Source organism: Empidonax traillii, unplaced genomic scaffold (assembly GCF_003031625.1).
Source record: "Empidonax traillii isolate 1590-97213 ecotype Southwest subspecies unplaced genomic scaffold, ASM303162v1 scaffold33:size3420811, whole genome shotgun sequence".
NCBI lineage: Eukaryota > Metazoa > Chordata > Aves > Passeriformes > Tyrannidae > Empidonax > Empidonax traillii.
Window position 1 is genome coordinate 7856 of NW_020955226.1, and position 23816 is coordinate 31671.

Below are 23816 nucleotides of genomic sequence, written 5' to 3' on the forward strand. Positions count from 1 at the left end.
AACAATAGATTTCTGAACCAGCTGGTATTATCACCAGCTTGAGCAGAGGGACAGAAACTTGCTATTTGCTATATTCAGTTTCAAAATGCAGAAGCTATTGTTTTGTTTGTACAATGTGGAACACAAATTAAATTCCAGGTTTCATAGAAAACAAGCAACTTTTTGAGAGAACAATTCCTAACTTCTTTTTTGAAACTGAGAGCAGCTGAAGGAAATGGACTCTGCTCAACAGTAAACCACACCATTTTTTAAAAAGCTGAAGTAGCAATTTTATGGGGAGTAAAGAGCAGATTAGAAGAGAGGTTTTAGGATACTGATGTACCTTGTTTTGAAAATGTTTAAATTGCAAGTATAAATAATCAGAGAGATGTGCTGTATGACATCAACACAATGGTACAAGATGGACAAAACTGAGCGTTCAATTGTGAAATTTTCATTATGAATTTTAGTAAGTTTTCTTTCAATGGTTATGTCTCAGTGTGAAGCATGCATGTAAACTGGTATAATTTGATTAAGCAACGGTAATAGAAAAAGATAGGCACAATCAACTTTGTAATTTTATTTTTTAATTCATTAGATAAAATATAAATTGAATTACTGTTGTCCTGATAAGTATGAACTCATTTAATGATTGCATTTTTGCTCTTTCCATTTTGTTTACTTTTTACATGCCTCGCTACAGCTTGTATCCCTTTTGACTATATACACTACTCTAAGCAAGGGATGCTGGTTACTCCTATTGACATAGAATCCATAGCCAAAAAAACCTTGTTTCTTGTGGAAATAAAATTATTCCAACATTATTATTCACCTATCCAGTAGCTTACGAAGGTAAGTTGCTAGCAAGTATGAAACCAGAACTCCAGGCTCCATTGGTCTAGCATTAAAACAAGCTGTTTTCTGAAATCATGTACAAGATGCAATGTTGAAATGTATGGTTCTGTACCTGAGTCATGGGTTTCATTTCACTGTTATGTCCAGAGCCGATAAGATAACGGGCCTTAATTCCCACTTCTTCAAATTTTGGGTTGTCTTGAATCCACTGGAATAGAGCAAAGGCACTTAGACGAGTCTTTGTGAAAATAATTCCTCTAGGTTCCTCAGTCTTCGTGAACTCCTCCATTAAAGTATTTCGCAACTGTATGAGATTCTCATTTTCATGTTCTGGCTTTCCAGCCAACTTTTTCAGCCTCTTCTTTTTTGCTTTAAAAATAATGGATGTAAATTAAGAAAAAGTAACCATGTAAAATTACAGCTCTAGAAAAAAAAAAACCCAAACAACAAAGCAAAGAGCAGCTTTCTATATAATACTTAAGCATGGCTAATTCACATTCAGTTTGAAGAACTGTGGCATACAAGTTATTTTTGGAGTGAGTTTATATGCATTAAAACCACACTAATCAATCAAATAAATTACCACTATTGTACACTATATTTCATGGTAAGAATAAACCAAAGGAAAAAAACCTTACTATACACAAGAAGTGGTACAGTTAAGTGCACTGTATTAAAGGGCTAAATACCAGCTTATATTTGCAAAACAGTTTTGAAATAATGGAAAAAACTCTTACAAGGAGAAACAGATTAATATGCACAGTCTCAGAGCTGATGTTTTTAAAAATTAAGACATAAATTGTCCTTGGGACATTAATTAAAGAAGGAATCCTCACTAGAAACATGTAACATAGTAGATACCAGGATGGGCACATTGATATGAGTACTGCAGCTCTCAGACATTTTAATATACTCAGTGAAATGTTAAATGAATGACTCTCTTCAATCGGCTCTACTGACCAGGGAAGATTTCACATGTGTTCTCATTTTTAAAAAAACTTCTAATATTTAAAAGCCTAGGTCATTGTCAGATGATTATGGAAACTCAGCAAGAATACTTTAAGGTTGGGGCCTTATGTGTTATTACTGTCACTGATGTCATCACCCTGTGCAGATTATTGCAGTGCACCTAGTCCAATGCACTTGTACTCAATGGCCACAAACTATACCACCACCTAAACAGTGGCTTTCTGACTAGTCCTATTCATATTAGAATGTAATCAAACATATAGAAAGCCATACAAAAAGTAGGTAGATATAACAAACTTCCACAATGTTCCCCTTAGTTAAACGTACACTAAGGTCTCCAGGGACTTTATCCACCAAAGATGAACTCTGCTCTTAAAAGATGAAAATTTTAGTTTTTCTTCTATTACCCCTGGCACTCTCAGTGGTAAAATCATAACAAATTGGAATATAATTTATTTTTCACTATCAGATTCTTTGAACTTTGTTTACCTGTGGAAATGTAAACAATCTAGACAACTCAGTTTCATTTTTAGTTAGTCTAACTTTTTGGTTCTTAGAAACAGCTCAGTACTGGAATTCTAAATAAGGGGGTGTAAAGAAAGTCTAAATAGTCATTAAAAAAACACACTAACATTATATAATCTATTTTTATAAGTTTTGTTTTAACATTCCTGAATTTCTCAATGGTGACAGTCTAAATTTGGAAAAAAAGAAAATTCATGAGTCAAGGACTGAATGAATCCCAGTTCCAAGGTGAATGATCTGAAAAAAAAGGCAGCTAACTTTTGTCCTTGAGGTTTGATCCTTTGTTTAATTTTCTCACTAATTGTTCTTTACCTGTAACTCAAGGACATTACTCCTATTTCTTCGTATACAAACAAAATTTGGTAGAAAGTGTTGCATTAAAACAATCATTTCATTACTTTTGTATTCCATTTGCTCAACCTTTTGCCCCTCAAGAGTGTCAACTGGAATACATGTTTTATGTATCTGTCAGAGTTTTCTCAGGGCCACTTCCTTGGAGGAAAGCAGAGAACAGTTTTTACTTACTGGCAGCAAAAAGAAAGAGCCCTTAGGCCAGAGCTGAGGAACTTCTATTACATGATGTGACATGACCCCACTTTGATGTTGTTTAATGTCTTCAAAACTGTATGAACTGGGACATCAAGGTACTGTCATAATAAACAGCACAGCCGTCTCTAGGATGTAATAAATAATGGGCCTAGCAAAGCATGCTAGGGCATAATTATGGATTTCAAATATTAAATATCACAATGTATTTCAAACTTACCATGAAATAAACCTATTAGAAATTCATCTGTTTCATCCTGTTTTGATACAGTTGGTTCATCATCATCATCGTCATCACTCCTTGCTGTCTTCTTACTTTTTTCCTCCTCATAAAAGTTAGTTAGGTGATTGTATGCATCCACCATTCGGATACTCTCATTTATCAGGAGAGCATCATTGTATTTCTTCAAGTGTTCTGCACAGACGCGTTCCTTGCGTTTTTCTTCTTTTGCAGCTAGAAGTGAACAAAAATACAAAAACATGTCTGTGTATATATAGAATGTACATATAGAATGTACATACAGAATGACCCAAAGAAATCCAAAGCTGGTGTGTATTTGCTATGCAATTACCTCTTCTCTCTTCTTTGATCACCCACTGTTCATATGTCTGAGTTCCAAACTCAGATTTTGGATGGAGGTGGCAATAGTTTTGTATTTCTGTCATGATCTCAGTAATTTCCTCTCTAAATGGATCCTAAAAATAAATAGATTAGCAAAGTAAGTAAGCATCTTCTGGCAACTGAACTACCTGCCCACTGAGTAATTTTTCAAAAAGTTAAACCTTCAATCAAAAAACAAGTAAGGTTGTTAAATACATTTAGTGTTACGGAAATATATAGCTCACAACACTAAACAAATTATATTGTGCAATCACACTTTTTAAACAGAATATAATGTCACTCCAATACAAACATATCAACTACGGTTCAGAAGGTCTTTTGACCATACACTTCAAAAATATACCTGACATAAGTAAAAAATTAGCTCTATTTAACTTTACTGATACTTTTCCATACAGAGGAAAGCAACAATATTCAAATTAGGACTACGGATCATCAAAAGTCTATAGAAAAAGAGAACTGGGCAAAAGGTTTTGATATCATACAACACGCTTTTAAAGAGAAATAAAACTTTAATACTGATTTGTTTGAAAAAACTAACCCTTTTTTTGTCATTTGCAACCACAGTCTTCTTAGACGGCTCCTTCACCTGATTCTTTAACTGGTCTGCATGCTCTTCAACAGTCATAATTCTACATGCATCAAGATTGGCACAGATCTGGAAGAAAACAAAATGTTATTTCTTTTAATATTGAATGAGTTATTCCACAAGAAAATTGAATTAATGCAACAGGGTTTCTTATTTAGATATTTATATAACTTTATTTTCTTCCTAAAAAAATTGGATAGAGGCCCTATCAGCATAAGAAAGGCCAAGTCTTTGAAAAGGATTTGAGATAAGCCACACAAGTTAATTTTTAGGCAAAAAAAATGATCCTTACATACAGGAAAACATTTGTAGTTCAGGGTGAAAAATTGAAAAGTAAAATGTAGCATCAATATTTTGGAAAAGTAGAGTTTGGAGCACAAAATAAATAAAAACAATGGTGAATTAAAAAAAAAATCAGGATTAATTATAAAAGTAAGACCTGTTATAAGAATAGAAAATAATTTGAAATTATGATTCTTGGAACAGGAAGGCAGAGAACATTTCTGTGCTAACTGCACAACTGAACTGGACTTTTCTGCTTTTGATCTCTTCCAAGGAGAAACTACAAATATATCTGTCATTGAGTCTCAAGTAATAAGGTGAAACCTTAAAATTTTCATAAGCAAAAAAAACAAGAAAGGAAATCTGGGAGATAACCTTTGTAATGTCTTCAGCTGTAGTTATTTATTTCACCTTGCATATTTGGATTATATTTCTTTAGATACAAACCACAGCATCCTACCATTGGAATTTCAGACCTGATGAAAAGGAGTTTTCTGCTTTTTCCATTGCAAGTAAGTTGTTGTGTCAAAATACCTCACAATTCTATCTACTTTGATACAGAATAAAAGCTTCATGTAGGTCTCACCTATTCAATATCACATTCTGTTCTTGTGCAAATTACTAGTCAGGAGATTTCACTGGAGTACAGGGCTTTTGTATTACTAATGTAAATTCAATTAATTTCAAGTAAAATATAGTTGCTTTAAGTATAGAATTTAACAAATTATCTCTAGTTCGGTGTTCATGCAACTCCACAATATTCCCTTCTCAGTGAGTAATTCTAACTGAAAAAAATAAAACACATTTGTATGCTACCAGTATCTCACAAGTAGTTTCTGCTTTGTATAAGTATTCAAGGTTTTTCATTTTCTTGGATCCACACAAAAGCTCAGCTTAGTGATTCTAGATACGCAGGTGTAAAATACCATCATCTGTCTAGTATTTAGGAATACACAGTAAATTATAACCTATCAATGGAAAAATAAAGTTTTTAGTAACTATAAAACCGTACTACATAGTGGATTTCTTGCCCCGATCTTAACTGCAGAATGTTTTTCAAGTGAAGCAATCTTTTTACTTCCCTTTTCATCAACCCTATTTTCCCTTAAAGTAAACTTTTTTTTGTGCATGGATTTCTGTTAATCTGTAGTGGGTCAATTTCCTGAATGGCTATGAGCTGAACTTCACGTACACATAAAAAAACCCCAAATCAGATTGTACGTTTGGAGTCTAATGCCAACTTTAAAAGTTTTACTTGAACAAGACAATGTCTCTTTGATGGTTTGCAAGTGTGAGGGCTATTTACTTTCAGAATATGCTCTTCAGCTTTTGAGTAGGATGTTGCACCTCCTACACCAGGTGAGGCTGTAAGTCCCACAACCTGAGGCTGTGGGATCAGTGGTTTGTTTTCTTTTGCCAGCTTCCTGTTCTTCATCTTTTCTTTTAAGTAACGTCGCATTATATTGTTGTAGACTCCTTCCTTCTGAGTGTGATGACACTCATCAATAATGATAAGGGAAAAATCTGGAAAAAACAAAACCAAAAATCCTAAAATTAATAATTTTATTTCAAATGTAGAATTTGTGTGATTAAATCTTATAACAGGTAAGGATGGTGTTGACTAATTAATGTATTAGAAATATGGAAATTGTAATGCTGGAGGAAGGCGTGGATGGAAGCTGTATGTATTTAATGAACTTTGGAATCTTTGCTGCAGTCCTGATATGCCAAGTGGTTTTACATTTCACGTAATGGGAAAGGCTTTTCTATTTTTGCAAAACAAATCTGATGATACAAAGAATTTCAGAGAGATATTTTTAATAGCCAGTGATAAGAAGATATCATAGCTGAACTCAATACCATCTTTTATATCATAACCGTGTCTGACAAACTACATACTGTTTGTTTATGAGAAGATACATAACATGTTAGAAGCCTTTCAGACATTTTTGAAAGGCTTACTGTGGTCCAAATACGCTTCCATTTTGTAGCAACACAGAGATTTCCTACCTATTCGTGTCCAATTAAAAGATTCATATTACTTTATGGATGTGCTATTGGAAAGAACAAACAGATTAGTGGGAGCACTACCACTCATCTGTCTTTTGTAGCAGAGGAAACTAACGAAGATTCAGAGAGGTTTTATGTGCATTTTAGTCAGATCGTATTTACATGCAACAAGTAATGTGCCATACAATAAGGAAAAATAAGATTTTTTAAAATTTTAAATGTCTCAAAAATACAGAAAACATATCTTTAATCCATCTGCATATGCAGCCAGTGACATATATTTCAATGTTCTGATTTGAAGCACTCGTGAACATTTCTCTCTTTCTATAGCAGCAGAACTGGTTTATGGAGCTCCCATTCTTTCTGCACCTGGCCGGTAACTCTCTAATTCAACATTGTTTCCAACATTTTGAGGAATGTTTGCAGATAAGACTGTAAAGAAGGTCATGGAAATGATCGGGGTTAAACACTCATACATAGGGTTTTTTTTAATCTGGACAACTTCCATGGCCTTGTTTACACAGTGATGTGCTCAAACTGTTTCATCACTACAAATGAGTTTGCAACAGCTGGTAGCAGAAGTTGAAAACCAACAGAGAGCTACATCAGTCTCAGTTAGCCTTTCTTTGAAGAACATAAAGAAAGGTGGAGACTGAAGAAGGGAAGTTTTATTTGAAGGCTACACCAAAGACTACTGCTAGGAAAGCAAACCAGTGTTCCATGTCACTGGCTAAAGCTGATTGTCGTCACACAAGTGGATCAGGAAGCCAGTTTGGACTGATGTAGTTTCAAATCTAAATTCCTATTTATTTCTAAGATTTCTACATATTGCAAGACTTCAGAAGCAGTACTAGCAGTTTCTCACTTACTTTGCCAACATGAACTTACTCCTTTTGATTTTAACCATTATGTCTGTAATGCATATTTCTATAATTACTTGTGGACAAACTAACCCACCAGAAGTGATGTGTTTCTCCTACGGAAGATGATACACAGCTTTGAAGGTGATACACAGTGATTTTAGACCTTGGCAAAAAGGGTAAACATTTGGTAAAATACAATTAAGAGACCCCCCTCCATTTCACTAAGGCTGGAATTCCACATTATGTGCAATGCAGACCTCTGTGGAAACAGATGAAAAAAAGAATGCACAGAAATTTGGAATAAAAAGCTTACAACTAATTAGGATGATTCATATAGGCTGCAAGTTAACCAAGTCACAGCCATAGAAATGGAGCTGTCTTTGTTCATGCTTGCTTGGCTTTGGTCCAGCTAAACTTCGTAGCACAGGTGTAAGAGCATGGAGAAAAAAAGGAGGTGCAGGGCCACCTCAGCTCTGGGAAAAATGTAGCTCCTTATGAAGGAAACTTGGCAAGGTGTGCAACCCATTCAAAACCCACTTTGTTACACAAGCTGGTTGGGATTCAGCCCAGTTCTAAACTGGTCTGCAGTTCCAGTAGAAATGTTTAGATGACTCTATAAAAGATTACAAAATTAATCAGATTTAGGAAAGTTTATTAACTTAGATGCAGTGGAAAGGAAACAAGGATAAGAAAATCTTTGGTACTCTGCCTAGGCTAATAACAACGCACTCTGAAGGGGGGGAGGCAATTCTGATGTCCCCAAGTGCCTCTTCAGGAGTTAGTTTGGATCAAGCAATACTGCTGTCAGCACTAGGCACTGACAGACAAAGACTGATTGTCAGGTTTCTCTGCTTTCTCTGTAATACCCAGAGTAGTACTTCTTTTATCTCAGATCCATTATTTTGAATATCATAGCTCTCCCCTCAGCTACATCCTGCCCCATCTAAAAAGGATTTGATTGCATGCAAATAGAGGGAGAAGTTAACATCTCACAGAGGAAGGTCACTGCAGCCCAGATCCTGGAGCTGAAGTCATCAGCTGTTCCATTATTTGTATGTCACTGGCACATAATACCACTTCTTTTCTGATCTACCATAGATACCTGCCACTTTAGTATTCTGGGAAAACAATCTTGCCTTGTCTATATTTTGTTTTTTTCAATTTCCTTCATCTGTTGTAGGAAACTATTACATCTTCCAAGCTCAGAGAGACACACATTGTAAGTAATATCACTGTACCTTAGCAAAATTTTAAGAGTTTAAAGAATACTACTTTTAAAACAGATTGGCTTTTATCTTGTGTTCCATTATATTTCTCCAACTACAAACTACATTTGAGTTTTTATCATGATTTTTCTCATCCTGTCTATAGCTTCTATGTGATATGACTCAGTGCTCTACCAGGCTTGGAAAGTGGAACCTGTACGACTGTATTTGCATGAACTTGAAAACATTGCATGCTCATTAATTAATTAAGATTTGGTTTTGACTCCCACTTGCATTTATAAAACGACTAAATCAGAAAAACCTACTGAATGTGACATATTTTTACTCTGCAATTTTCCAGACTTGAGACATAATTTTATTCCTTCTGCAAAAACTTCAGAATTAAAAACTTGCCTGATAAGTGGACACCTTCTTCATCTTCCTTGTCTGCATTTATGAGTGAATTCTCAAGGATCTGTGCTGTACAGATGATGACATCATTTTTTCTGACAACTTCAGGAAATGAGATTTTCAGTTGAGTATCACCACTTAAACCAATAACTTGATACCAATGCTTCAGGAATGGATGAAACTCTGATTCTAAATGCTGTTCTACCAATGGTACCTGAACAAAAGTTTCCAAAGAATTTAAACCAGATTATACACAGGATTAAAAATACACGCCTGTTTGCCAGAATGTTGTTAGCTGAACAAAATGAAACCAAGCAGTAAAAATCCCCAAATCTATTTCTCCCCTCCAGCTTCTTCTGTGAAATCTTTTTTGTCTCAAGAAACTTGGCTTAACTGTGCCTTAGGAAGAATGAACAAGCCATGCATGCTCTGGCATTCTTATAAGAGGATATGGATATTATTTATTATTTAAATAAAGTTCTTAAATGTATTTCTATATTTTAATATTACAGTAGAAGATTAATTTATATGTGCTAAATTTAACTGTAAAATATACAGCCACTATCAGAAAATCTGAAAAAATATTCCTTAACTACTGTGAGACTCATTAGATGGCCTTCATTACCAAACTGAAACACAAAATGTGGAAAATATTTTTTTTAATTAATTCTGATTTGAAATTTTACTTTAAAAAATAATGTAGTTATGAGGGCACATCTAAATTTGCACCTGCAGTGGGGTACACTGAAATAATTTGAGCATGCACTAGGGTAATGATGCGAAGGAGACGACAGTCTAGAGCTGTGTGCCTTTAACACAGCTATATCTAGAGAAGCTGAGAATTGTGTTAATATTCATTTTACAATGTCTATATTAACAATGCATTATGTTTAAAAAATACTAGTCTTAAAAAAGTGGACCGACATACCTTATTAACGAGTACTATGACTTTTCCAGGTTCTGACACTCTTTTCTTCTTATCCAAGTGATCTTTGGTAATGTAAACAGCCACCCTGGTTTTACCAGTGCCTGTAGGGAGACATATTATAATATTCTCCCCATTCAGTGCTGGCTTTGCAACTTCCATCTGGTAATCTCTCAGGGTCAGATCTAGCTCAGGGGAAGCTCTCCTCTCCTCTTCATCTTCATCTAAGGGTAGAAAGAAATATAAGTATCAAATAGGAGGCATAAAACATATCAGAATATTGAAAAAAATTTCAAAGAGAAAAATACTGATGTACTATTAAAAGCCTCATCTGAATAAACAGAAACAGGGCATATTAGGACAGACAATGTTAATTTGTGGACCTGTGCAACTCTGGATCAGAACTGCTTATATCCAGTCACCAATCAGAACAGGTGGAATAAGCCACAGTATGTCTTCACCTGTCTATGTTGACATGACTGCAATTATGTATGAATTCAAAGATACAGTTCAGTAGCACTGGGACCAACAAAAGTTGTGTTCAGAGCTGCAGTATTTATTATAATCTAGTCACATTTATGTGACGTTCTCCTTCATCAATACTGACACTTATTTGGTCACAAGGGAGCTCCCTTTTTAAATACTTCCAAGAGCGGAGCCATAGAGAGGAAAAAGAGATAGGGACCACTTAAAAATGATGGAGTTATAAAATATAAAGATCAAATAGATAAGAAAATTCAACTGTCCATACAAGATACAGGTAACTGCAGAACGTATCACACCTATTCATGGTAGATTACTTTGCTTCTTAGCCTGACTCATACATAATGCAATTGAGCTGTTCATTAAAAAGTCATACACATTTGTCACCTAAGGTCAAAGCCTTCCATCTCTCATTTCAAATGCAATGGCGGAGTTTAGATCTATGGCTCACAGATGAAATAAAGAGTGTTCAAAACTTAAAAGTAGAAAAATGTTGTGGAATTATTTCAAGCAGTAAGAAAAGCATATCAAGTCTCTTGAGTCTACATATATTTAGGGAATCAGGAATTATATACACCTTAATATCAGAAGGATTTATTTCAATGGAGTTTTTGTGGTTTGTTTTTTGTTTTTTTTCTCTACAAATATGTTCAGATCACCTTTCATGTATTAACTGCCCTCAGAGAAGAAAAGGTACAAATTCATTCTAATAGACTAAAAATGAGAGAAAAAAACCCATATAGTTTTGTTTCCTGATATCGTTTGGTGAAGAATCATGAGGATTTTATTATCACTGAGACATTACACACCAAGTAAGTGTATTTTTCTAGCATTCCTGATTCCATTAAATAAAATTAAACTAACAAAAAGTAATGAAGCTTGATAAAATACTGCTGATGGAAACATCCGAATGCCATTCTTAAGTGTTTTTTGCTTGTTTTGCCTTTTAGTGTGAGTGCAGGGCTACCTGGAACGCAGGGAAATTTGCATGAGAGAGTACTTGCTGTCACTTATCTGACTTCTACTACTCTCTTTTGAGGAAGAACGTTGTTTGCTTTCTGGTTGGCTAAATTCAATAGTTCAATCATATTGAAACTAGCACTTTATCACCCATCTGTTTGGTTAAATTTCAGTTCCTTAACATCCTCAATTAACAGTCTAGGCCTAAAAAATATTTAACTTAGCTTTCTCCTAACTGCCTCAGCCCCTGTTTAGACAAAGGCTCACACAGGAATCTTTTCACAGATTAAAAAACGTAATAATTAAAGGATTTTCATAATGCACAGTTTAACTTTGGGGAAGTTGTCTGCCTTTGTACAAGGCTCATGTGAATTGCTAATTCCATTTTTCTTAAATGTAAAATGATCCTTGCACAGAAAACTGCAACTGAAACCACACGATTCTTTGCATTAAAATCCAAATCATATCAATGTATTAAGACGCCATCTAAGCACCTTTGTTAATACAGCAGCCTTACTGCAAAATTTCAAATTATAAAATCCATAAATATCACAAAGTTCATCTGCATCTACTTAGCAGATGCTTAGCTGCTCTTGCTGAGTTTAGTAGGCATTATTAAAAAGCATGAATGTTTTTAAAAACTTTTTAACTAGGTGTTTTTAAAGCCCACATGTAAACAGAACATATAGCAAGTAAACCCTGGAAAAAAAATCTTATGGTATGCTGGATTACTACACATAGTAAATGCCCAATTTACTTAATGGGAGATATTTCAGGAATCTTAAAAGAATCAGGCCACACACATGCACATGTGCTGCCACACACCAGTAGCCTGGATTGACCTGACCAACAACACAGTGTGATCTGAACAGAGAAGTTTCCATGCCCAGACAGTTCATGTGACACAGTGAGGAAAAAAATACAATGTGACTGATGAGTCTCCTCAGTTCATGCAGAAGTGTAAAGTGTATTCTCAGGAATTAGCAATACGAAGACTAAAATCTTAGCTGGAGTGTAGCAATTTAGATCTGAGCTATCCTGAAATTTCTGTGTACTTATAAATTATGTGGATATTAATATTTAAAAAGCTTGAAACTATTTTAAAAGTATTTATAGTAAGCATTTTGCAGGCATACGATGTACAATATTTGCATGATGTTTATAGGTTTATTAGGCAGAGCTGGCCTGAAAGGTACTCAAATTGCCCTTTTACAAGACACAGTCCCAACACAAATTTTAGAAAGGCTAGATTCCAAAGAGTAGCTTTTGAATTCTGTGTAGACAAACAGGCTGATCACCATGATGGAAAGCTGCAAATTTGTTCTGCCTCAGGTCTAAGATTAAAAAAAAACCAAAACCAAATCAAAACAAAAAAACCCACAAACAAACAAACAATATATTGGGATGTCATTTTACAACAGCAGTGTTTAATTGGGCTCAGACTATATATAGCAAGATAATACCTGTCTTCTAAGTATTATGTAAACACAGCCCAAAATCTGGTTTAAAACTGTATTTAAAAGTTGCACATGTGTTTAAATGCGAGATTTGCAAACGTCTTCAGATAGTAACCCTGACTGATTAGGCTGCTTTTACAATTAGGGCTACTAAATTACTTAGGCAGAAAGTGGACCTTCATTACTGTTCTGCAGGTACCCTGGAAATGCTTCTGCTCATGATTAGATACTTTTAAAACAAGTCCTATTCCCTCTCACTTACCCTGTGCAGGGCCCAGGCATAATCCAGCTCCTTTCTGAGAACTAAAGACACATGTCTATGTGGCAGCACTGTGAATTTCTGTACAGGTGACTGCACTGGATGACTTCTGTAAGTCTCTTCAGCCTATGTGATTTAATCAGTCTGTCTCGCTGACTGTTTTGTATGATGACAATGTCTAGAGACCTACTCAGACAAGCTCAGTAAATCGACTATTATGGGGGCTAGGACTTAGGTGCAGACACTTAAAAATGGCATCTGTTTTCCAACAAAATGAGGGTAAATCTGACATCTAAATACAATGAACCAGTGTTCACAGTGAAAGCCTTCCACTGACTTTTGTTTCGGACCATTCACAGAGCGCTTCCCCTCCAGACCTTATTTTGCAATTTCTAAATAACAGAAGGGAAACATACCTGAATCACTGGTTGTGCAGCTCTGGCCCAGTTTTTCATTGAAGTTACGGACACTTCCATCTCCTATGGAGACATCTGACTCTAAATGAAAACCACAAACAAATGCAATATAGTAAATTTGCTGTACAAATACTAATAGCAAAAGCATATTGTTTGTTCTCTCCCTAAGCTGTTAAAATAGGCTAGATGGTTATCAGGCAGGGATGGCTAAGGAACAATTTTTTTTGTCTTTGGTAAAGATAAAAATGTGAACAATATAATTAATTTTCTTATGGAAGAAAATATGGAGTGGAAAATTAAAATCTAAAACATGGCAGAGGTAAGGCAATGTGGGCCATGCAGCATAGGTTTGAAAGCAACGGTCCAGACATGACCACCTACATGATCCCCTCTATCCTATTTTATCTTTTCAGAAGAGTAAAAAGCCAAAAAAAAGTTGCTGGCAAGCTGAACATCCTCTTTCACTCCCTGTAAGCCATGAGAGCTATACCTGTAGTAGAATAAAAACAAAACCAGAATTCTCAGGTTGTGGTTTTTTTTTTTTTTTCCAAAGTTTTTTCATGTAACAGGAAAAGAGAAAACCACAGTTCCCAGGTAAATACAAGCAGTGATAAATTATTAAATCTTCCAAACTCTTCGTATGCAGAAGCAGCGCCGGGACGGGGAAGTCCGCGGGGATATTCCCGTGCTGAGCTCTCCCTCTGCTGGGCGATCAATGTGTTACACTGACTTTTTTCGGTCACCAGTGTAACTGAAACGGCTGGGTTTTCCCAAAATCAGTCCTTTCAATACCTAAAGAGATATGCAGTTCTTCTGGAAAAGTCTGCTACAAACTGCCTCATCCTGCACTTAAGTTAGGGTAAGCTTAGGCCAGCTTACCTACAGCACTCTGCAACTGAACCTACAGTGTGCATACGAAATCAGTCACAGTCACTGACTCATGTTTTGCTTAATCAGACAGTGAACTTGTGTTCTATCAAGTTCTTTCCAATGAATACCCTATTATGGTCTATACCCATATTTTTCCCAGTTTATTGTCCCCCAAAAAAGCCTAGTCTCCTGCAAATCAGTGCAATCAACAGAAAGGAAAAAAAAAAAAAAAAAAAAAAAAAAAAAAAAAAAAAAAAAAAAAAAAAAAAAAAAAAAAAAAAAAAAAAAAAAAAAAAAAAAAAAAAAAAAAAAAAAAAAAAAAAAAAAAAAAAAAAAAAAAAAAAAAAAAAAAAAAAAAAAAAAAAAAAAAAAAAAAAAAAAAAAGGAAGAAAGCCTGACCAGTCCTAAGCCACGTTCAAAGTAGCATTAGTGAAAATGAAGATGATACTGTTATATCTCATTTTCACTTTCTAGGAATCCATATAGGATAAGAAAGAGAGGACAAAAGGTCAATAACATTCTCCTTTTTCAACTATCTCACCTTTCTTGTATTTTAAAATGAATTAAGAAAACAAACAAACCAACCAATAAGCATTTTCAAAACAATGAAGATAAAAGAGTTTATATTGTAACAGCTGTTGTCACCACTTTTGCTAATCTTCCTTTAGAGTGCTTCTTGCACATTGTAATGTAGAATATTCCACAGAAAGATTTTCAGTCACTTTGCACTGACTAATTAGTAAGTATAAAGAGAATGGAATGCAATGAAAAACAAGCCTTGAAAAACAGACCTGCTATTATTTAAATTGTTGTTTATACAGGTAGCTAACTGTAGCTTAATCCAAGTGTTTCACTTCTGACCTTGCAAACTTATTTGCTTTTGTGTTGTTTTGTGTATGTGTACTTTCTTACCTGTGTTTTTGTATACACAATTTTTCTCTAGTTATCTCTTAGGCTAAATGATCGATTTCTAATTTTTTTTTAATGACCCTACTGCTCTCATACCTTCTGACTCCCACTGTCTCAGCTACTCAAATAAACAGGTCAGAGGAGGTTTCAGATACAATGCAAATTGGAGTAATTTCAAGTGATTTGAAAATGCTTCTTTCTGCCTGAAATGTGTCCTTCTCAAGACATGAAAGAATGGTGGGGATGTACTGCAAAACTGACAACACCTGACAGCATCAAACTGGAAATCAGGTGGGTTCCCAGCATACTTGGAAGTAGAATCTGGGCTCCAGTTTTCAGCTGCCTGGTTTAAAAATACAGTCTTACCAGATCACAATGAAGGATGGAAATGGAAAAAGAGTTGAGTGCAGTTAAGTGAGTGCACAAGCACACAGAGATCAAAGTGTACTGCACTTCAAGATAGCTGATGTGAGCCTGTTCCTCTGCAGCCACGTTCATGCAGCATTGTCTCCTGGCAGCCCTTGTTACAGTGCATCTGCTCTGCTGCTTTAGGTCAAGTCAGCAGTGCATGTTTACAGTGAATCTGTAAATTGTCCCCACTTACACTACTTTGATTCATATCAGAGCTGGTTTAGGTGAGAAGAAATTCACTGTCAGCTGAAACCAAATCTTTCATGTGTTCCAGCCACTTGCAGGTACACAGTCCACACCAGACTGAAGTCAATCTGAACCAAAATGACAGAATCCCTGTACTGTGTACACTCTTAAGACCATTTCATCGAACAGATCTGCTCAGCCGCACAAACTGCTAATACCATTATCTATTCATTTCAGTACAGTTCATTGCTGAGGAGATCGTAGTTTTCCGTCTAGAATTAGCTTACGGCAGGCTAGTTAATAACTAATAGATCTAATTATCTGTAACCCTTAACCTGGCCAGAGTCAAGTAGAAGATCAGGCTAACAGCAATGAAACCTACCCTTAGTGAGGCCCAGTAAGAGCCTTAGCCTTGTCCAGGAAGGATTCCAACTAACATTGAGGATAATTCAGTCTAATCCATTTTGTAATTATCATTAAATATTTGCCATCTCTTCTTTACACTGCCAAATAATGTTCTAATCCAGGAAAACCAAGCTGGTATTTTTGCTGTCATCAATAATTCACTATTTGCTATGAAGCATTGTGATATGCTGTTAATATCATGATAAGTAAGAAATAGGCTACTATGGTTGTACACTGAAAGGCTGCACTTTTTCAGGGCCGACTTTTTAAAAATTTATTCATGTTTGATAGAAAAAGAGCAGCCTTAACTGTCTTACTCCTTTGGCTGAGTAAATTCACTAGAATAATTTCAGATAAGATTTGTCTCAGTTGTAACTATTTTTTGATCTCCATCTGAACTTGTAACACACATGAATGGCTCCTTAATTATGAAGCATATGTTTGAACCACTGGTTACCAGCTATGTCTGGACATTATTGCTGTTAATTGCTGTTGCTCTTAATCAACTCCCAAGACATGTTTTTAAAAGTAGATCTGCGTGAACAACAGGCCACAACAATTTCTAAAAATTTGTACTAAGTTCTCTCAGTTACCTTCCGCTACTGAAGTTTAACTGGTACCAGCACAAAATAACACTTAGTGAACAAACCTGAATCTACAGAATTCTCTCCCAAGGATGTTTCCAATACACTGTTCTCACTGCTGAAACTATCAATCACATTTTCTTGCTGTTTCAAATCCTCCACTATGGCATATCGTGGTTGGCTTGTAATTTCCGTTTCTTCATTTGTACTGTTCTTCATCTCACTTTGTCTATTCTCTGTTCCTAGAAAACAAACAGAAATTCTAAAGCACTACAAAACATTTAATTTCTTTTAGTGTGGAGCACAGAAAACATAGAACTAACCTGTATTCATCAGGTACATAACAGCATAACATACACTCTAGGTCTTGACTCAAATACTATAGTTTGGAATTTTGACATTTTTATAAACATTAAGACATTACTCTGTAATTAGAAATTAAATTCAAAAAAATAGATTTATTTTTATAAAGTTCTCGATTTCTACAGGTAGGCATCTGCTAATAACAATGGGTTTTATTGTAACAAATCATTGATGATCAACCTGTAGTGCTAAAATGTAGCACCAGTCTCCTCCTTCCCCGGTACCCCATGAACCTGTTCTCAGTGTTTCCTGTCATGATCTCATGTCAGTGGATGCTCCAGCACCACACTCCTTACGTATCTACATACATATAGGATTGCGTACATGGAAAATTAATTATCCTCTGGTAAGAGCCACACAATTTATGGCTTTATATATTAGTCTTTACAGTTTCTTTTAGGGCCTGCATTGTCCAAGATTACGGAGAAACTGTGGAATAAATGCACTCATTCAGTATTCCATCAAACAACTGAATTAAACTTAAGTTTTACCCTACATTCTCTGCATTGTACTGAAAATCTAGAAATGCAAAATTTGAAAAGAATTGAAAATAAAAATATGAGAAGAATATTAATAATTTGCATGTTTGTGAAATACTTGCTACTCTGAATGAAATTGAGAACCAGAATGAAAATTAGGACCACAATAGCTGCTGAGTTGCTGAGCCATTCCCAGGATCTGAGTTTCACTCAGAATGATCTTCTGAGGCTCCAACCTGATTGGTCTTGTCCCGCAGACTGCAATGCTCTTTGATCTGCATACTCAAATACGGCAGCTGCACATCTGTGTCTGGCAGTACATAGGCTGATTCCTGTCCAAAACCTTCATGTTCCTCTTACCCCAGTCTCATGGCATTGACCCATATGCAGCAACTAAAAGCACAGACACATAGTTCTGGTGAGCTCCTTGGGTGAGCAGGCTGAAGCTGATAAATGGGAAATCTGTTACAAAACTTTAGTCTCAAAAATCTTATAAAATATATGTGGAGCACAGTAAAAATGAGGGATAGAGTATTTGGGGGCTGCTGCTTCTTTATATTTTAGAATCCAGGGGAGCACTGTTACAATTTTACAATATTGTAATCATTATTCAGGAATAAAAAGTAGTGGCTGTTTTAATAGTTTATTCTATTATTGATATACTTACATATACTATACTTACAAGTATATATACTTATATACTTAAGTATATATGTTCTATATATTTATATTTGTATTGAAAGAGAAATCCAGGTAAGGTCTGTTTTGTCTGTTCAAATTAATCTTCAAAATATTTTTTTATGAGTGATTAGAAAAACATCACACTGGAAACCAATGGGTTATAAAAGGTAAGGATTCAGTTTAATTTCAACTGAATACATACTATTTTAATTCTCATACTGCTTAGTAAGAATTTTTTAGTGTTTCAAAATCTATTGCTTAAGCTGTTAAATAACTTGATTTTGAAATCCCTGGACAAGCAAAAACATTAGTCCTAGGGTCACAGTGAAATCAGTACTATGGGACCCTTACATTACTGTTTCTTAAATAACATTACCAAAAAAAAAAGAAGATATTAAAACAATCAGTAGTAGTGAAATAAGATTATTACCTCCTGTATCTCCACTTAATTCATTTGCTAGGTCTTCATGTTGGGTTTCACGGAGAGCAAGTAAAAAGGGAGAGAACCAATCTTTCTTCCGCATTATTCTGCTCAGAAGTTCCCTTGCACCCTCCTTGTTCCCACGATTGTCAGTAGCAGTGTGGATCTGGTGAAAAAAACCCACAAACAATCATCATATAGACTTTGGAAATGGTTTGAGGAAGTTAGTAAGAATAGTCTAGGTACAAAAGCATTTCCCTGTCATCATTAAAACATAATTAAAAATAAATATATGAAAGGGATCTGCCCCTAATCAGAAAACAGTTACTGCAGTTTTGTCCAACCTCGTGTTTATCCCATATGGTTTCAAGTAGGATAAGACTTATGAGATCTGAAATTAAACTGGAGAGACTGCTAGTACTAGGCAATGGTTACAATAATAAGAACTATATAATAATTATTAGTATTGTGGAATAATAATTGGTGTTCAGACTGGTTTGTGGAATAACAATTGGTGTTCAGACTGCTTTAGGGAGTAAGTAACCTTGATTAAGGAGAAGTCATGTCACACAGTTTACCAAAACTCAGACTTAATCTGTAACATGACCTCATACATAAAATAGAACATTTCCCTGCTTAAACTCTGGCCTTATCATCTCAATTCCCACTTAAAAATACAATAACTAAGCTTCTAGAAAGTCACTATTGCCCTCAAAGAAGCTTTGGAAAAGTGTCCCAATGCTGTCACAAACAGAACTTGACATGCAATCGCATGAGAAATGAAACAATCCCAAGACAGGTGTTTAATCCTCAAGGGTAATTTTCTCAAGGCTCACAAATCACCCATTCTGATATACAAGGAAATGGGCAGACATAACAGTGGGAACACCTGACTGAGACTGAACACTAAAAGGAAGTGCGTGGGAAGCAGGAGTAGAAAGAGGTATTTAGGAAAGACCAGCCTCCGTTGCAGTTGAAAGTGACAGGATTGAGAAGAGTAATGAATGGCTTAACGGAAATACCAGAGGCAGAAAGGCACAGGGACCCATTACCAGGGAATGGTGCTGATAACCTCCTAAAAGGCCTCTGCATCCACCTGTGTGTTACCATGCTTGACTTGTGATTCATTAGTGTGCAGCTGATTCTTGCTGCTACTTGACAGTCATAAGACAAAGCTATGTATGTTACTGTCCTTTAACTGAGAGTATAAAACTACCTCAAAAGTGGACGTGAAGGCTCAGAATGCAAATGCGATGTAGGACCACCCTTAGTTTACCAGCTTCCCCCTTATTGTTATGGCAATTATTAATTAATGTGTTCTAACACCATTTCAGGATATACCTTTTCCTGGGTTTCAAGTAAGTTTCACACTCCAGGTGAGTCATTCTTAGCCAAATGGGATAAACACTGGCAAATGTTTTTATCAAAGGTTAACACTTCCTCGTTCTTGTCAAACTGGTATTTCTGTTCACCTCATTGTTTACTAGGACAGTCTTTAGTGAACCTATAAGGTAAAAAAGGGGAGACAAAGTCTTGCTTTATTTTAATTTAAGTGTTCTACCACTGTGGTGGTAGTGGATCAAGGATTGGACTTGATGATGTCAGAGGTCCTTTCCAACCCATCTGATTCTATGATTCTTTAGGACTTTACAGGCCATTGCTACTTCCTGGTATGGTTCAGGGACCAGAAGATACTTAATGACACTTCATCTCCTGAACCTAAGGTCTGTGACAAAATAATACGTAACACCAAAGACTGGCATATTTCTTCCAGTGACTTGGTTCACGGCATTTTTCTTTCACAGGTTCTTAGCTGGCATCCCACCTGCTGTCCCACTGTCAACAGTCTTCACTGGCTTACCCGGAGCCATTTGTCTTTTCCCCCAAGTTTGGGTACTCCCTGTTTATTTTTGCACTTACTAGGCCATTTCTAGTTGCGGTTTCCTACGTGCCGAACAGACATTGGGGCTGGGCAGCCTATGTGGCACTGCCTGGCACCCAACCCGGCAGGCGGGCCACTTACCCGATCCAGGTCCTCCTCCGTGAAGATGCCCATTTCCAGGCACTTCTCGGCCACCTGCACGGGCTGCATCCTGTCCACCAGCGCGCTGTGGAGCAGCTGTACCAGGTGCACGCAGAGGTCGTGGTCGGCCTCCTCGGCCGGCGAGGGCAGCTGGCTGAGGCTGGGGTTGGCGTAGCAGGCGGCCAGGCTACAGCCGCCGTGCTCCAGCGCCTGCAGGAACTCGTGGAACCAGCCGCAGCCGCGGGGTCCCCGCTCCACGGCCCGCAGCAGCTCCTCGGCCCCCGCCACCTCGCCCCGCTGCAGGACGGCCGCCCGCACCTTCTCCCTCTCCTCCGCGCTCAGCGAGGGGAGCTGGTCCAGCACGGGCTGCACCTGGATGAACTGCTTCAGCCGCGGCCTGAAGCAGGAGATCATGTAGAGGAACTGCTCGTCCCGGTCCCCCTCTTCCATGGCCGCGCTGGCGGCGCCCGGGGCTCCTGCGCGGCTGCGGGCGGACGGCGCGGGGCGCGGTCCGGAGCTCGGCCGGGGGAGCGCTGCCGATACCGGGACTCCGCAGGCGGGTCCAGACTCGGCTTTTGGGCTCAGCAAGTCCCCTGTCCCCCTCTGTGTCTCCCCCGGCGGGCCCAGCCCCACTTTATTCCAGAGCCAGCGCCGCTTTCGGTTTCGCTTACGAAACGCGGAGGCACCGCGCCTGCAGGGAACGGCATCGCTCAGTGCCACTCCTCAGTATTTAAACCGAAACCTTGAACAGTAACCGTGAGTTAAAAAAGCCAGTCATAAACATAACCATAAACATGTCTGTCACTTTTCTGCTCACGAATTTCTCGGGCCGGTCACAGCGTGTCAGGGTTTTGGGCACTGGAGTCAGAGGGCCAACAGGATTGGAGAGCCTGGTACATGTTGCAACGACGTGGATTTATAAAGTCTGAAGAAGAAAGGCTCAAGGGAGTTCCAACCACAGATATCCAGGTGTTAGAAAAATACTTATTGGTAGAATTGGCTTGTTAAGTTTTAGGGTGTGATATGTTTCAATGATCTCAGACCTAGGAGGAAGTTAACGAAGCTTGGGGCGAAGTACCACTGATAGAAGACACAAAGAACACAGAATGTACGGGCCTCAAGGATATTTGACAGAACTCTCAAGGTAAGGAAGAAACTAATAAAGCCAACTCAGCAATTGTGCTGAAATCAGCTCTGATTGGTAGAAGGTAATTCCGGCAGGGGGCGATTGTAACAATCGATTCAAGAAACCCACTGACTCAAAAGAAGAGAAAGACAGAGCATGTGGACTTATTAGCATAAGAAGTGAGGCAATCATTGAACCAATAGAAGATAGAATACTAATTAATAAGTAACTTGTAGCCAATGAACATTAATGCCTTTGCTTGCTAAAATGTGTTAAAAATGTTGATAGGCATGGTGCTGTCTTTGTGGATTTACCACCTCGTACCCCGTCCTGTGTGGAACTGTAAATAAATCATATACCTTGACTCTGTGTGTGGATTGGCCTCTTGCCCACCAGGTGAAGGAACCTGTTTTCAGACAACAGTTTTCCAGCTCCTAAAAGTTGGATCCCTCTTCACTGGGGTACACAGAACAGGGAGCAATTGGAACATATTTCTTCAGGGGAGATTATGTCCAGGTGTAAGAAAAAAATATTTTCCAGTCTAGAAAGAATTAGACCTTGGAATATATTGCCCAGAGAAATAGTGGGAGTTTCCTCAATAGAAATATTCAACACTTGGCTTGACAAGGTCCTTGATTTAATGCCTTCATTTTAAAAGGAAGCCAGCTGTCTCTAGGGGTCCTTTCCCAGCCTGAAACTTTCTGAAATTCAAATTGTGCCCTCAGCTGATCGTCATGTTGAGATGTGCTACAGCATTCTGCTCTCAGAGGAGCTTCCTTCAGCTGGAGGCTTCTTTTTTAGAGTAACAATTTGTTTTTGTTTTCATTTCATTGTCTACTTATGTCAGCTTTCATTCTTACTTCGTCATTACTTTTTTATTTCTGCTTTATGAAGTTTCCTTTGAAAGATTTTTGAAGAAAGTATCATGCCTTTTTTCCCCTCACTATTTGTTCTTTTGCCTTCAGCACCTTATTTGAGCCTTCCTTGTTTGGTCTCAGAAGCCCACAGGACTGACTTGGGTTCTGTGTGTGCAGATGGGATGTTTGTGTGTTTGTTTTGTTGTGTATGTAGTGGTGTTAAATCAAGTAGTGTATTTATCCCACAACAATACTGTTTCTGAGATAGATTTATATAAAAATAATGCAAGTTGTTTATTCCAGCTAGTGTGATGTTGCGTAGATGATGACTGAGCACAGCAGTGCATAGCACTACACCGCAAGTCACTGCAGCGTGCAGTGTAGACATGTGCTAACAGCGTAAGAATTCTGTTTGTGTCCAGCATTTTAGAGATCAGCAGTGCAAATGGGAGGAAATGCAATTCATCAGTGGGAAAAGCTCTTGTTGCTTCACCTCTGCAGACAGCCAGAGGCCATGCCAAGCAGTGCTTTCAGCTTTTATATGTTATGATGCTGGTGAGTCAGAGAGGAGCTCTGATGAGTTCTCACCAGAGGGAGGAGATTGCTAGGACACAATCTGCAGGAGAAAGAGGAAAGACAGGTTCATCTGCTGGCAGCAGCAGTGAGATGGGAGACAAGAAAACGTGTTTGTTGAGTGAACAGAATGGGAACATGGAAGGAGAGAAAGACATGCAGTTGGGCATATGCTTCCTGGAAACAGCAGAGTTGGGCATGTCAAGACACAGGACTAATGTGTATTACTGTAAAGTTGTTCTGTAGATGAACGTGCACATTCAAATGGTTTAGGTTGCTGCACAGCTTACCTATTGAAAAGCATTACAATCTGTCCTTTGCTTTAAATTTTGAACTAGACCCGTAACTGGTGGGAGCCAAAGAACTTCATGAAGAGCTCTGCTGATTTGTATGGTCTCATCTCTCACATTTGGAGTGATTGTCCCAATTGCTTTGGTACTTCAACTACATTAGCTATTCTTGAATTTCCAGGAGACTTTTCTGTATCTACAGCTTATAATTTATACATAACTTTCAACCACAGGTTTTAAATGCACATAGCCAACTTCCTAAGTTCAAGCAAACCCAAAACT

At 37.3% G+C, this 23816-nt stretch overlaps 1 protein-coding gene across 2 annotated transcripts in view; it reads right to left on the bottom strand.

Annotated features, from left to right (window-relative positions):
- IFIH1 (interferon induced with helicase C domain 1) overlaps positions 1 to 21320 on the bottom strand; it is a 26085-nt gene extending 4765 nt beyond the window's left edge. The window contains exons 1-11 of one of the 2 annotated variants that reach the window (XM_027911477.1): positions 20689 to 21320; positions 18675 to 18831; positions 16787 to 16963; positions 13357 to 13437; positions 9785 to 10005; positions 8860 to 9070; positions 5674 to 5891; positions 4038 to 4154; positions 3447 to 3570; positions 3095 to 3328; positions 947 to 1203 (exon numbers count right to left, since the gene is read on the bottom strand). In XM_027911477.1, coding sequence (XP_027767278.1) covers positions 947 to 1203; positions 3095 to 3328; positions 3447 to 3570; positions 4038 to 4154; positions 5674 to 5891; positions 8860 to 9070; positions 9785 to 10005; positions 13357 to 13437; positions 16787 to 16963; positions 18675 to 18831; positions 20689 to 21138 — 2247 coding nt within the window. In that variant the 5' untranslated portion in view covers positions 21139 to 21320. The remainder of the gene's footprint in view (positions 1 to 946; positions 1204 to 3094; positions 3329 to 3446; positions 3571 to 4037; positions 4155 to 5673; positions 5892 to 8859; positions 9071 to 9784; positions 10006 to 13356; positions 13438 to 16786; positions 16964 to 18674; positions 18832 to 20688) is intronic. The other variant, XM_027911478.1, reaches the window with a different exon arrangement.
- Between the last annotated feature and the right edge of the window lie 2496 nt (positions 21321 to 23816).